The 14,477-nt window shown below is 33.5% G+C and overlaps 1 protein-coding gene across 1 annotated transcript in view; it reads right to left on the reverse strand.

Annotated features, from left to right (window-relative positions):
• Positions 1–14,477, reverse strand: part of LOC145675973 (choline transporter-like protein 1) — a 156,114-nt gene that overhangs the window by 14,942 nt on the left and 126,695 nt on the right. Inside the window, exons 13-15 of the mRNA XM_081746802.1 lie at positions 7,283–7,539; positions 4,862–5,028; positions 770–862 (exon numbers count right to left, since the gene is read on the reverse strand). Of these exons, the coding sequence (XP_081602928.1) occupies positions 770–862; positions 4,862–5,028; positions 7,283–7,539 (517 nt within the window). The remainder of the gene's footprint in view (positions 1–769; positions 863–4,861; positions 5,029–7,282; positions 7,540–14,477) is intronic.

Raw genomic sequence — 14,477 nt, forward strand, 5'->3', positions numbered from 1 at the left:
GCATATTTTTCGTGGTAAGATAGAGTTCAATTTCCTTCTACAACTGGTACACTTACATCTCAATATTGTTTTTCACCTTGACGGTGGACCTTTCCACTTCTTGTGATTGCTTTAACTTGCATTTCAATTGCGTGTGGATTGGTATGATGGACGTATAGTCTTGCTCCTTCACTCCCCCAACATAACTTTAGTTTTTAAAATGCGTTTTCATGGAGGATAAAGGTATACACGAGTAAAGTACGTAACATTGCAGATTTTAAGCAAAGGATTATAAATGCAGTAGTGTGAGTATATATATCACCCAGTTGATTACCGCTTACGAATCTTGCGAGCAACTAATGAAGCCCATACTGACGTGGAAATAAAATAAATATATTGAGTTGCCAATTGCAATACAAAACATTGCAAGTTGTTATCCTCATTAGTTTTCGTAGTATTAATAAGTGAAACATATTAGGATGCTTGGAACACTGGATTGTTAGTTTCAGTAGGAAATTTTACTTCATCGCCGTGCCTTTAAAAAATATGAAGTGCTTCTACTGTTACACTGGCATTAATTAATAAAAATAATAAAAGCCGAAGTATGTTTCAATTTATTTCGCATGAGATTATCAAGTTTCGTTTTGTAATAACACTTTCAGTGCTATGATTTTGTTCACTTCGTACTTGCAAGAAAACTTTGTTAATCAATATTAAATGTACACTAGCTGTAGCTCTGACTTTTAAATCATGTTAAGATTTAGTTTCTTATTAAGATCCTTGAACTTACCTCGTATACAGTCATGAAGCAATGCGATACCAGATATGCAAATAAACCAGCCAGAGCAAGAGGTACCCACACATGTTGAATGCCACCTTTATTCTGAAAAAGAAGGCAAATACGTACAGTGAAATTTGTCTATGTTGGCCATCACTGTTACATTTAAAATTGTCCAACTTAGATCACGCAGAAAATATGTGCGTTTTTAAAACAAAATCTATTACAGATGATAATATATGTATTTTTAATACAATAACTAATTATTTGCTACTATTTTGTATTTTATAAATGATAGGTAAAATATTGTGCAACATAAAATGTTGCATTAAAGAAATATGTACCTATCTTAGTTTACCACTTGCAAAATATCATTATAATCTTGCAAAACTCAAATTAGAAAGTAACAATAGAATCTGGTGTTTCACAAGGGTTTATACCGGGATCATTACCCTTCTTAATACATGTGAAAGACGTATATCTTCTACAAAAAGGAGTAATAACTACTGATGATAGTGCAATTTTAATAAAACAGACACAACAGAGAAATTGATATTGTACCTTAACGAAGATATGTTCATATTATATAATTGGTTATGCTTAATCATTTTACACAATTCGAGATTCAATGTACTAATGTAGGCTTATTATATTTTCTAATGGTGGGGCCAAAACCAGTTTTTGAAAAGTTTCAAGAAACCATCTTTCTGAAAGCAGGTTCGGTTTTGTATCAAATCTGGTTTCGATTTTCTATCAAAATCGGTTTGGTTTTCCATCGCACAATGTTTTGGTAAAGTCCAAACCGGTTTGAGGGAAAACCGAATTGTCAGTTTTCGATTTTTCTACAAACCGGTTTCCGATTTTTATAAAAAACGATTTTGTCTATCCCTAGTACTTTCGTTTTCTTTAATAATTATCTACGAAATGCTACAGTACGTTTTTTTTAGATCTTTTATTTTTTCGCTTAATATATATATATATATACTTTGCGACATGAATGCTTTCGTTAATTGCTAGCAATCTTCTGCAAGCTCCCAGAATACAGATGCTGGGAATAAGTGACGAAGAAGAAAAGCATTCATACAACTGTCTAGACTGAACAAAACCAGTTGACGAGGTGTCTTTAGGATTGCAGAGGTACGTGAAAAAGTGTCATTAAAAATGGACACTGATCTGTTCATACACAGTTACGGACAATAAATACAAAAATCAATAAACGACGCCACTACTTCCTATTTTGAATAGGTCGTTGCCGAAATTTTAGTGGACAAGCTCCCGATACATTGGTCTTTAAAACATAGTAGTAAAGGTTGTTCTTAAAGAGTTTCCCAGAAATTAAAAGAGCACCTTCACAATTGAATATTCAAGTTTAGATGATCAACACATTCAGATGAATTTAACATAGCTTTCAAAATGTCTTTACTGGTAAAACTAGTTAGAGCTTGTTTACTTTTCTCACACAGAAATACAAATACGAGGAAGGATTGGAAAGTGCGTGGCTTGACTAGGAGGGAAACAATTATTTTTACGTTTGTATACATTAACTGCGTAGCTATATCCGTTGGTAGTCATTTTGTAAACTTTCATTTTTCTATTGTTTCAGATGAGGAGTTTGTAAGGCGCTAAATTGGCGAAGTGACGGAAATTTGTGACATGGAGAAAATCGAGCTATCATCGAGTACTGCATAAAAAGGGCTTAACACCACAGGAAATTCATATGGACACGGTAGAGACACTAGGTGACTCCGCGCTCTCGTATTCCATGGTGAAAAAGTGGGTACTGAATTTAAGCGGGACAGAAACGGCATTGAAGATGATCCCCGCAGTGACTGGCCTTCAACGTCGACCACTACAGAAAATGTCAATAAAATTTGTGACCTGATTTTGAATAACCGCAGAATCAAAATCCGAGAAATAGCTGAGACTGTGGGTATTTCCAATGAGCAAGCACAAAATATTATTGTAAACGAATTAGGGTTTTCTAAAATGTCCGCGATGTGGCTACCCAAGTTGCTTTCAGTTGACCACAAATGCAATCAACTCACCCTTTCCTGTGATTGTTTGGAACTCTGAAAGTGATTCGGAGAAGTTTATTGTCAAATTTTTGACTATGGACGAGACATCGATACACCATCCTATACCAGAATCAAAACAATCGAAGTACTGAAAACGATCTGGATCCCCTGTCCCAAAGAAAGCCAAACAAGTTTTGTCAGCGCATCAATTTGTTTGGATGATAGGGGCATTATCCTGATTGATTTCTTGGTAAAGGGAAAGACTGTCAATTCTAAATACTATTACACATTTCTGCAATGTTTACGTGAGGAAATCAGAATTAAAAGGCCAGCAATGCTGTGAAGAAAGGTGTTTTACCAGGACAATGCGCGCGTTTACACGTCCTGTGCATCCATGGCAGAAATTCATTCTTGTGGGTTCGAACTGTTGCCGCACCCACCCTATTCATCTGATCTGGTCCCCTCTGTCTTTCACTTGTTTAGAAGCCTGTAAAAAGTTTTGGTTTGGGGGGGGGGGCTCTTAGCGATTTTCTTCAGATGTAAAGGTGAAAAGTGCTGCACTGGGATATTTTGCAGGTCGGAGGAATAATTTTTTAAGAATGGTATAGAAGCATTACTGGCGAAGCGGCGTGAATGTACCTCGGTCGAGGGGGATTACGTGGTAAAATAAAACATAACTTACCCAAATAGTCTCTAATTTTGAAGACCAGGCAACTAACTTTCCAATCCATCTTCATATTAAGCACAGATTTTCATTGAATGATCGCGTAATTAGTAAGCAATGAGTAAAGCTCTCTAATTACAATACCAGAACTTAAATGAAAGATAACGAATTTTAATGTCTGATTAAGTACTATACTAGCGAAAATGTTTTCATTATCCCCAGACTAGATGCGAAAATACAGAGAGAGAATGTTACGCAAAAGTAGGGAAAGAAAAGAAGGTGGGCAACAAGAAAGTGAAGGAGACAAGAAAGAGGAAAGGCAACCTAAATCGTGAATATGAGGAAGAAAGAAAGAAGTCGTTTATATGTTTACACAAGTGCTGTTCTGACAGAGTTTTGTGAAGATATTCTACGTGTTTATAATACAAAAAAAAAAAAAAAAAAAAAAAAAAAAAATTTAATACAGTAACTTAATATTTGAAGTAATTTCAGTGAATTTTCGAGTTAATTTGTAATCTGAAATTTTGAACGCCTGATTTTTTATTTGTAAAATATATTTTCTTTCAAATTCGTATAGTACATTCTCTTTATTACTAGAAAGGTGAATTTCATTTAGACTCATGATTTGAATCTAAGTATCTCCCATGATAGCAGTGAAATATTCAGAACAGAACAAATGACGTGTAATAATAATCCCTCATGTTTAAAATGACTACTTTTGATGAGAGCAGGGCTGTTCCGTGAGTGGAGAAAGTGGGGCGGTGGCTCCAGATTCCGCGCCACAGGAGAAAAGAATTAGGCTCTTTAGGTATAATAATAAATTCACTATTTCAAATTTATTATTGGCATATAAAATATTTAAAGATGATGAACCATTATTTTCTAAGAATTTTTACGACTGTACATAATGAATATTAAAGTGAAGTTATAGGAGGATATCACTATCATTGATATGAAAAAAATTAAAGTTGTCAGAAAATAATTTATTAATGCTTGACATGGAATTTTCACCTACAACATTGTCCCTGGAAATTGACGGGATATCTTTGAATGAGAAAGATGGATTTGATTCTCACTGAGAATATGTCACTCAGATCTCATGATAAGCTGTAAGCCACGTTTCATGTAGTCTTCTTCTGAAAGGGATACTAAATTTTACAAATGCAAATTTACATAGCCCTTTTCGTGAGTTGTAACATCAGCAAGTTTGGATTTTATTTTTCTTCGCCTAGCCTTATGAAAACACCTTCGCTTAAATTTACCTGAATAGAAAACTGATTATAACACATGTTATTAATAGTCTTATTTATTTACTTATCATATCCTCACCAGAACGAGGATATACATAATAATCTAAAATGTCTTGAACAAACTGTGTGATTCATTAGAAAAGTAGGACAAGAATAGAAAAAGAAATCGTCTCACCTTGATCATTTCTATCCCACAAAGAACAGTACAAATGACTACTACTGCTTTCCCCAGAAACAGGACAAAGTCTCCGACAGAATTGATAGCAGCAACTCTCAATGCATTGTTTGATAATAGTTTGAAAGCTTGTCGGCCTGCTTTACAAAAGCTATGACCAAACATCGCTGTCAGGAAAAGAAAGAAAAAGTTAGTTAAAAATTTATTTGTGATAAATAGAGCAGATAAATTTTAATAAATCAACTGTTATTATATTTTAAATTACTAATAAATAAAAATAAAGATTCCATAAAAGCATTTGCAGGAATCCATTGGTGTAACTAGGATATTTTACTCTGTCCCCCTCTTCCTAGTTACACCTATGCAATAAATAAGATCAAGTTCAACATTTCATTAAGATTTCGCAGAAAGAAGTGCGTATCTAGAAGCAGCAACAGCAAGTACTGAAGGTGTTGAACGAATAAAATATATTGATTTTTTTTATTTACTTACGGGTACACTTTTTTTTTTTTTTTTTTTTTTACTTGCCGTGCAAAATCTGGATATCAGTTTTCGATTTATAGACAGTGAACCAAATAACATGAACACTTACAAGCTTTGTTTTCCGCAACTCAATAAATATTTGCAATGAGCATAATAAAGGAAGTGTTCTTTGATTTGATATAAAACTTTTATCTTTGACCAGATGTATGTTGGAACATGTTTTTATATCGTTTTTAATGATTATAAAATAAAAAGGCATGTAATTGACGCAATAAAATAGCATGAAGGACATGAAAGATAATTTTGAAACTTACAATATTAGAACTACATGTAATATTACATGTTTTACATGTAATTACACTGTAGAACTACATGTAATTAAATAAACTGAACATATTGGTAATAATTTTACATGTTATTTTACAGTTGAAATAATTGTTAAATTACAATTTTAACTACAGTTTACATTTTTTTTTTTTTTAACAAATCAACGATTCTTGTCAGACTGGAAACTATAGCAAAAGCAAGGAATATTCGCCTAAAAAAAAAAAAAATACACTTGCATCTTGCTCACTCAAAAATTTCTTCTTTTGTTTTAATGAAAACAAAGAAAAAACTAATAAAAAAAAACTTCCAATACATTTCTGAAGTTGTAAACGCTGTTTTCAGTAATGCTCTTGAGACTTGACAAGATCAGTACAAAAGAATTTCATTATCTCATACCTATATATATATATATGTATATAAGTTGAATGATAATACACATTTTTAAAGAAGTCTTAACCGAAATTTAATATTTGTCTGCGTATTAATGCCTTAGCCTTTACATTATGTAAAATGATTTTAAAGGCTTAAAGGGGGTTTCTATGTCCTTCATTGAAACAAAAGGAGATTTTTTTCAGTGAGCAAGATGCAAATGTATTTTTAGACGAAGGTTTCTTCACTTTTACTTAGCCTGAAGGGCAGAATTATGGGACGTGAAATGAAATGTTTCAGTTCCACGTCTCATAATTATGTCCTGCAGGCTAAAGGAGATGGACGAAAGTTAACGATTTTATGAAAGAGTAGGTGAAAGTGTGGGAGGAAACGGGAAAACCTCGAGAAAACCCGTGAACATGATGTTGTCCACCACAAACTTACCATGACTTGCGGTTGAACTAGGAAATCCTTGCACCAGAAGTGAGCGCTCAGACACCATGCGCCCCCTTTTATAAGCACAGAAGAAATGCTAATAATGTCCTTCCGCTGATCTAGTGGATAGCACGTGTGCCTTTGATACACGCAGTCTCGGGTTCGATTTACGTTAGAGAAGCATTTAAAAAAAAGAACGCATTATAGCGGTTCGGATTGTACCATAAACTGAGGTTTACGTCTGGTATGGTTCCGGGTGTTGGAAAGGAATGTTAAACTTCGACAAGCAAACAAATAACTACAGTTTGCTTATGCAGTGTCCTATTATTTTGTCTGTCCTTATTAAATGCTCCTGTTCACTTATGTCTTATGTTGTTGGAAAACGTACGAGGCAATTTTTATAATTGACTCTGCAGTATCGAGACTTAAGAAAACTGTTTTTATTTATGTTTACTTTGCAACAGGTGTTCATTGACACTGTCACGTGACGTTTGCGCTTTATTTGTAGCATTTTAATGAGTGTTATTGTATTATCCTTAATAAAATAGTGATAATAGTGTCCGCATTTGAGATTTGAAGCTATCTAGATTTTTCCATGTGCGTTTTCTGGTCATGTTGAACATCCGTAATATCGACATTTGTAAAACTAATAACGACAATAGAGGAAGCATGCTAACATATTAAAAGTTCGAATCTTAGTGAAAACTTCTATATACTACAAACATTTCTAGTATAAATTATTCTCTTTGGACAAACTTAAATATAAAACTAAAAAGGAAATCATTATAATATTATATTATTTCTTACCTGTTTCTATATATGCATTCCTTGATAAGTATTTGAGTATTTTTTCAAATATCCATAAGAAACACATACAGCATGTCAAGAGGCATTTAGTGACTTTGTTATCGTATTTGCTCAGCTGAGTTTGGATCGTTGCCAGTATTGCTCGGATAATTTGTACAAGTGCAATTATAAAGGATCCTAGAGCTACTGATCCCAAATGGTATCGAACCAAGGTACGGTATCCGGCTAAGACCGGCCATCCAAGGTTGCTTTTGTTTCTAATACAGAGAAATAAAGAAGTCATGTCAAAGTCAAAGTGATTTTAATTCATTTTAAATAAGAGCACATTAATAAGCAAAGATACTAACTATTATATATATATATATATATATATATATATATATATATATATATATATATATATATATATATATAGTGGTGTCATTAAAATCATTGAACAATTGGTTATATGATTCGTATAGTAAGTTGACATAGTATTAATATTATTACTATGTGGTTATATTATTACGTATTTGTATATTACTCTTATTTATTCCAATGATACTAGTAGAAAATTACTAGAATTAACTCATGCAGCATGCTTGTTGCTACTTTGTTGGCGTAACTCATGAAGAGTTGAGATAGATCCAGGATTTAAAAAGAAAAAAAAGTCACAAGAGGAGACATGTTGTTACGGAAAAGCTCACTGTTCCTAAATCAAGAGTCGTTGTAGAAAACAATGTAAGTGCCACCTTACAATTATTTCACTTATTTTACTTTTTAATACGTTTATGCCTTTGTTAGAGTTTCATACCTCGTTAAATGCTTGGTTATATTTCTAAGCAATGATATTTTCTATTTTGTGACGCTTGGGCACAATTTACTATCATTTGTTTCTACTGTTACATTAACTTTTATTTTCGGCACTTAACGTTGTTTTCTACTGCGAGTCTTCAAATATTATGGTGAAATTGTAACATAGTGTTTCAGTTTCGTAACAGCAATTCCGTGATTCGAAGCCACGCATTTTCCCGATTAGATATTTCTGGTGGTTATTGAAACACTTAACAGGAAAATTCACTCTTAACTAACAGGCTTAGTATTGGACTACGGAAGAAGTTCGTCAAGTGTTATATATGGAGTATTGGACTGTATGGTCTAGAGACTTGGGCATTAAGGAACTTAGAGAAGAAATATTTAGAGCTTCGAAATGTTGTGTAAGAGGAAGATGAAGAAGATAAAATGGATGAAGAGAGTAACAAAGGAAGATGTTTTAAAACAAATAGGAGAGAATAAAACATTTTAACCAGCATCCATCGTAGGAAGGTCAATTAGATTGGATACATCTTGTGAAGAAATTGTCTTCATGTCGTCATATTTATTTATTTTATTTTGCGTTCAAGAGACCACAGTATTGTACATTTGTACATGAGGTATAGAACATATCAAATCCTATTATTGTCTATAGAATAAATTACTACTCAACTTCTTATACATCACATTAGTCTTGCAACATGATATATATATATATATATATATATATATATATGTAGAAATACCACACCTTATTTATTCATCTACCTGGTTTTATTCATAGTGCGAGAATTTGTATTTTTTACATTATACTATCTTCATTTAGTATTTAGTAAATATGTATTGAAGATATTTGATTATAATAATATGTAAATAAGTATGATTACTCATGTAATAATAAAATAAATACCTTCCTATTGATTCATACAACTACAAGTTTCTAGCTTGAGCATGTTCATAAAATTCCGAGACAGTATAAAGCAGTGCTCTTGTAGGTACTTTGTTAGTCTTTCTTTAAAAAGGTGATCAGATTTTGAGTTTCTTATGTTGATGGGTAAGCTGTTATAAATTTGTATTCCTGTATATTTCGACCTTTTTGGTAAAGTGTTGTATTATGAATGTGACTTGCAAGATCGATTTTGTTTCTGGTATTGTATGTATGAATGTCACTGTTGCATTTAAGAAACGGTTTTAGATATTTTCTTATAAAGATTGCCGTTTGTCATATATAGAGGCAAGGCAGTGGGAGAATTTTAAGCTCACGGAATATTCTTTTGCATGATACTCTTGATTTTGTACCTTTCATTGTTCTCAGTACCCTTTTTTGAATCTTAAAAATTGTCGTACTTACTGCTGCGTTTCCCCAATGTACTATTCCGTACGTAAGTAAACTCTCAAACTGACTATGATAAATTACTTTTAATGTTGATAGGTTGAATGATGTTTTCATACTTTTTAAGGCATAGTAAGTAGGCACCTTACAAAGTTTCTTTAGGAGTATTGATACGTGCCTATCCCACGTTAGTGTATCACTTACCCAGAGTCCTAGAAATTTCGTTGCTTTAACGTAACTATATATTTATTTTTAATAGATACAATTGGATTGTTTACATTTGTATTTCGAGAGTGATGAAAGTTTAGTACTGTAGTTTTATCGGTATTTAATTTTAATTTATTATTTTCAAGCCACGAGTTTAACCCTTCTATTATTTGTTCGACACCAACTTGCATTTTATTGTCAGTAATAGCTAGACTTGTATCGTTAGCAAATATAGTTTGTTTGGCAGTTTTTATGTAAGCTGGAAGATCATTGATGAAAATTATGAAAAGAGTAGGACCTAAAATCGAGCCTTGTGGCACCCCACATTTTATTGGTTTAATGTCAGAGGTATATTTGGAGCTTGTACCCCGCTGATTCGTGTGATCAATTACTACGGCTTGATTTCTACCTTCTAAATAGATTTGGAACCAATTATTTACAACTCCTCTTACACCGATATTGTTTAATTTTTCAAGAAGTATTTGATACGAGACAAGGTCGAATGCCTTAGTTAAGTCTAGAAAAATGCCACTATATTTTTCCTTTCGTCTAATGCATCCCGGATATAATCGAATTAATTAAATATTGCCGTCTCAGTTGACTTTTCGCGTTGGAAACCATTTTGAGTAATGTCTATTATATTATATTTTTCCAAGAAATTTATTATACGTTTTTGCATAGTTGATTCAATGATTTCTAAGAAGGGCGAAAGTAAGGCTATAGGTCTATAGTTTTCTACCTTATGCCTATCATTTTTTTTTTTTTTTTTTTTTTTTTTTTTTATGAATTGGCTTAATTCGTGCTAACTTTAATTTTTGAGGGAACTGCCTCAAAGGTTCCTCTATTTGAGCGGAATTTTTCTTCAGTATTACCATTGGAATGTTATCAAAACCTACGGACCATTTGTCTTTTTCCTTTGAAATTATTTGAGCAACTTCGTTTGGTATTACTGGCTGAAGGAACATTGTTTTTTGTATCCTATCTTCAGTAGATGTTATTTCGAATTTAATACCCCTTACACTTTTATTTCCGATTTCAGTAAAATAGTAGTTTATAATATTAGCAAATAATACTGAGTCAGTTATTTTAGTGTCTCCATCCAATGTCTCCTATCTCCCTAGAAGATGCTTTACTATTTATTTCACTCTTTACTATTTTCGAAAGTGTATTTGGTTTATTTTTTGAAAACTCAAATCGTTTGTCATATTCCATTCTTTTAGCCATTTTTATTACACGTCTATATATGCGCTTTAATTCGCGTAATATCTATTAAGTTCCGGGTTTGATAACTCTTGTTTGACTCTTTGTGTCAACTCTAATTGTTTTGCTGGATTTCTTTATTCCTGAAGTTATCCACGACTTTGTCTTGTGTGTGTTAATTTTATGAGTGGTTGTCGGGAATGCTATATTAAAGTAATTACTATATATATTAAGGAAATTTTCCCAGGCTTTATCTACCATAGTTTGCTTGATATCCTCCCATGTTTCACCGCTTAAGAGATAGTTAAAGTAATTTACATTGTCTTCGCTAAAATTTCTTTTAGTGACAGTTTTCGATATTCTGTTAGTATTGCTAATGGTTACATTTAGAATGGTAAAAGCTTGAGCTTCATGGTCGGAAAATCCGGTATTGAAAACTTTCACGGAATATTCTAAAACATCTTTGTTTAGCAGCATTTGGTCTATTGAGCTCTTTGTTGTCCGTGGGTTCCCTAACTACTGGCGTTAAGATGTATGAATCAATAAGAACCTGTACGTTATTATCGATACCGTTTGACAAAAAAATTAATATCCAGGTCACCTATTACCAATCCTTTATTACCTGGAGTAGTTAATTTTTTCAGTATTTCATCTAAATTCTGTGCTAATACCTTAATATTGCTATTCGGGGTTCTGTAAATACAAATGATAAATAATTTTTGTTTTGGTAATTCTATAATACAGGACTCAAATTCTTTCTCGGTGTTGAGATAAGTAAAATTTTTACATATATTTCTTTCTAATCCTGTTTTGATGTAGATCGCAACTCCTTCTCTTTGGGTATCCGTTCTACAGTAGCGCTCTGCTAATGTATATTTATGGATTTTATAATATTCTATTTCATCTAATTTTAGCCAATGTTCCATTAAACAGATAACATGTATATTATCTAATTCAGTGGAAAGAAGTACATCTAGTATGTTAATTTTTACCTTACTGAGACCTTGAGCATTTTGATGAAAAATATTAATGCCACCTATCGATACATGTGGAGTATTTTGTTTCTTGCTTAATTTTTTTCTGTCATGCGGAAATATTGGTTTTGAATTTGTTAGCGTTTCACTAGTGTTTGAACATTTAGCAGTGTCGGTCCATAAAAAATAAATTCATACCCCTACCATAAAAAATCACTGGATAACACCTTTCGCGTTCTCTTCCGTAGTTCTACCTTTTGGCCATTTTCTGTAGTTACATCATCTACTCGATTGTTTTCTGTGCGTGGGTGCAATAACTTCTTTTCATAATTTAGATTACTAACACTACTAACTTTACTAATGTTACTGCTAATTTAGCCTGACCCTATAACGTCATCATAATCTGTTGTCACCTCTGTGCAATCATCTGCTTTCTGGTTTAAAACATTTGCCCTCTGTACTAAACTAATTCTATCGACATAATCTAACTCTACACCAATAGAGTGTGCATTTTCGTTGAACTGAATATTTCAACTCTTGTCTGTGATGTTTCTACTGTCAAGTACTACAGGAGCTACATCTTTGTTATTTTCTACTGCGACTTGCCATGCTAGTGGTATAGGATACCTCTTTGGCTGCTGTTTGACTCGATTACACAGTTTTTCTGCCAAAATTGTTTTACCTATCCCGTTGAAATGCAACCCATGTCTGGTGTGATACTCCCTTGGACTGTTGCTAATATCTAACACTTTAACATTTTCGAAATGTTTACAAATTTTTATTATTTCTTTATTAGTAAGCGAGGAGTAGGAAGAAGAAGAACACAACTGATTGATGATTTGATATGTATATTGGGAGTTAAAACGAGAAACGTGAAAGAAACATTTCCAGGCCCAAACTTAAATAAATAAAGAAAAAACTCATTAGTCTCAGGTCTAGCCAACAGTCAGAATAATAATAATAGTAATAATAATAGTAATTATTATTATTAAAACAAAGCAGGAACGCCTGTGTGAATACCAAAACGTTATACCGTCAAGAACGCGTTTTACATCGGTGTGCACAATACTAAATTTGTGTTTCAAATTGGAAACTAAACATATACTACAGAAATGAACTTCGTCTGACGATCAACAGAATTACATTTCCATTGGTAAGATGCTGTAGAAAATTAGTGTCATGTCTAAATTGCAGCATGTCTTAATTGTCACTTTAATAAAAGCTGGAAAGAAAAATAATATACGAGGTGTGTTCAAAAAGTATTGAACCTTATTTTTTTCCCGCGTAAACCAATGAAGCACGGGAGACTTTCTTCAGTATAGACGTAGGGGAGACACTCATGCGCAGTCGTGAATTTTTCCCGCCCGCAGGAAGCGTCAGTCACTAGCGGTTGACCAACGAGTGAAGACGATTAGTGCGGTCGTCGGGTTTCAGTTTTTGTAAAATGACAGAAAAACTTGAACAGCGATATTGTATCAAATTTTGCCAAAAGCTTGGTGTTATCCAAGCGGAAACCATTCACAAGATTCAACAGGCTTTCGGAGACGATGCCATGAGCACCTCACGCATAAAAGAGTGGCACATCCGCTTCAAAGATGGCAGCGCATCAGTGGACAGTGAACCACGTTCAGGTAGGTCCTCAACAAGCCGGAATGACAATATCATTGAGCAAGTGCGAACTGTGGTCTTGCAGGACCATCGTATAACAGTCTGAGAAATTGCGAACGATAGAGGGGTAAGCTTCGGATCGGTACTTTCGATTTTGAACGAGAATTTGTGCATGAGAAGAGTGTCCGAAATTTGTATCGAAGCTGCAAACAATAGATACCATTCTGTGCATTTGATTCAGGCTTTCGTCGCCAAACACAACATTCCTGTGTGTCGTCAGGCTCGCTACTCACCCAATATGGCTCTGTGTGACTTTTGGTTATTTCCCAAGCTGAAAATACCACTGAAAGGGACCCGATTAGAGTCAAGAGAAGACATCATGCGGAATGCGACGGCACGGTTGCTCACCATTTCAAGAACTGCGTTCCAGGAGTATTTTTAACAATGGCGGAAGCGCTGGAAGAATTATGTGCATTACCAAGGAGAATACTTTCAAGGGGATTGGTGTTTCGGATTTCCAAATCAATAAATGTATTTTTGCCAACCAAAGATTCGATACTTTTTGAATACACCTCGTATACTGGTTTCTCAAAAATTGTACTGGAGATTTTTTTTTCCTGTAAGCACTGGATCTAGAGTTGGAGAGACAATTTTAACAACCGGCTCCACCAATTGAGGAATTTAAACAGTCGGTTTGAGTAAACTGACAGAATGACACCACTATATATACGTATATACAACATATAGGCCTATTAATGTAAATACAATTTAGCAGAAATTAGTTAAAAAGCATACATACATACAAACAAAACAAAAAAATATTTTTTAAAATTTTTTAATGTATGATGTATCTTCGCTGATGTATCATCAGACAGGGAGCGGAAGCAACGTAAGCAAGAAGTGAACTGAATAACGTTAATCTGGCACATAATGACTATCCAAAGATAACAACAGATCTAACAAGATTTCTTTCTTTCTGTTGCCTTCTGCCTAGTGCTCTTTCATGGCCAAATGCCTAACATATGTGTTTTCTGTATGTATGGTCTTGACAAGCACGTAGCCAAGGGAGGGGGAGAGTCCG

This window comes from Thermobia domestica, chromosome 18 (genome assembly GCF_964235325.1).
Source record: "Thermobia domestica chromosome 18, izTheDome1.hap1.1, whole genome shotgun sequence".
NCBI lineage: Eukaryota > Metazoa > Arthropoda > Insecta > Zygentoma > Lepismatidae > Thermobia > Thermobia domestica.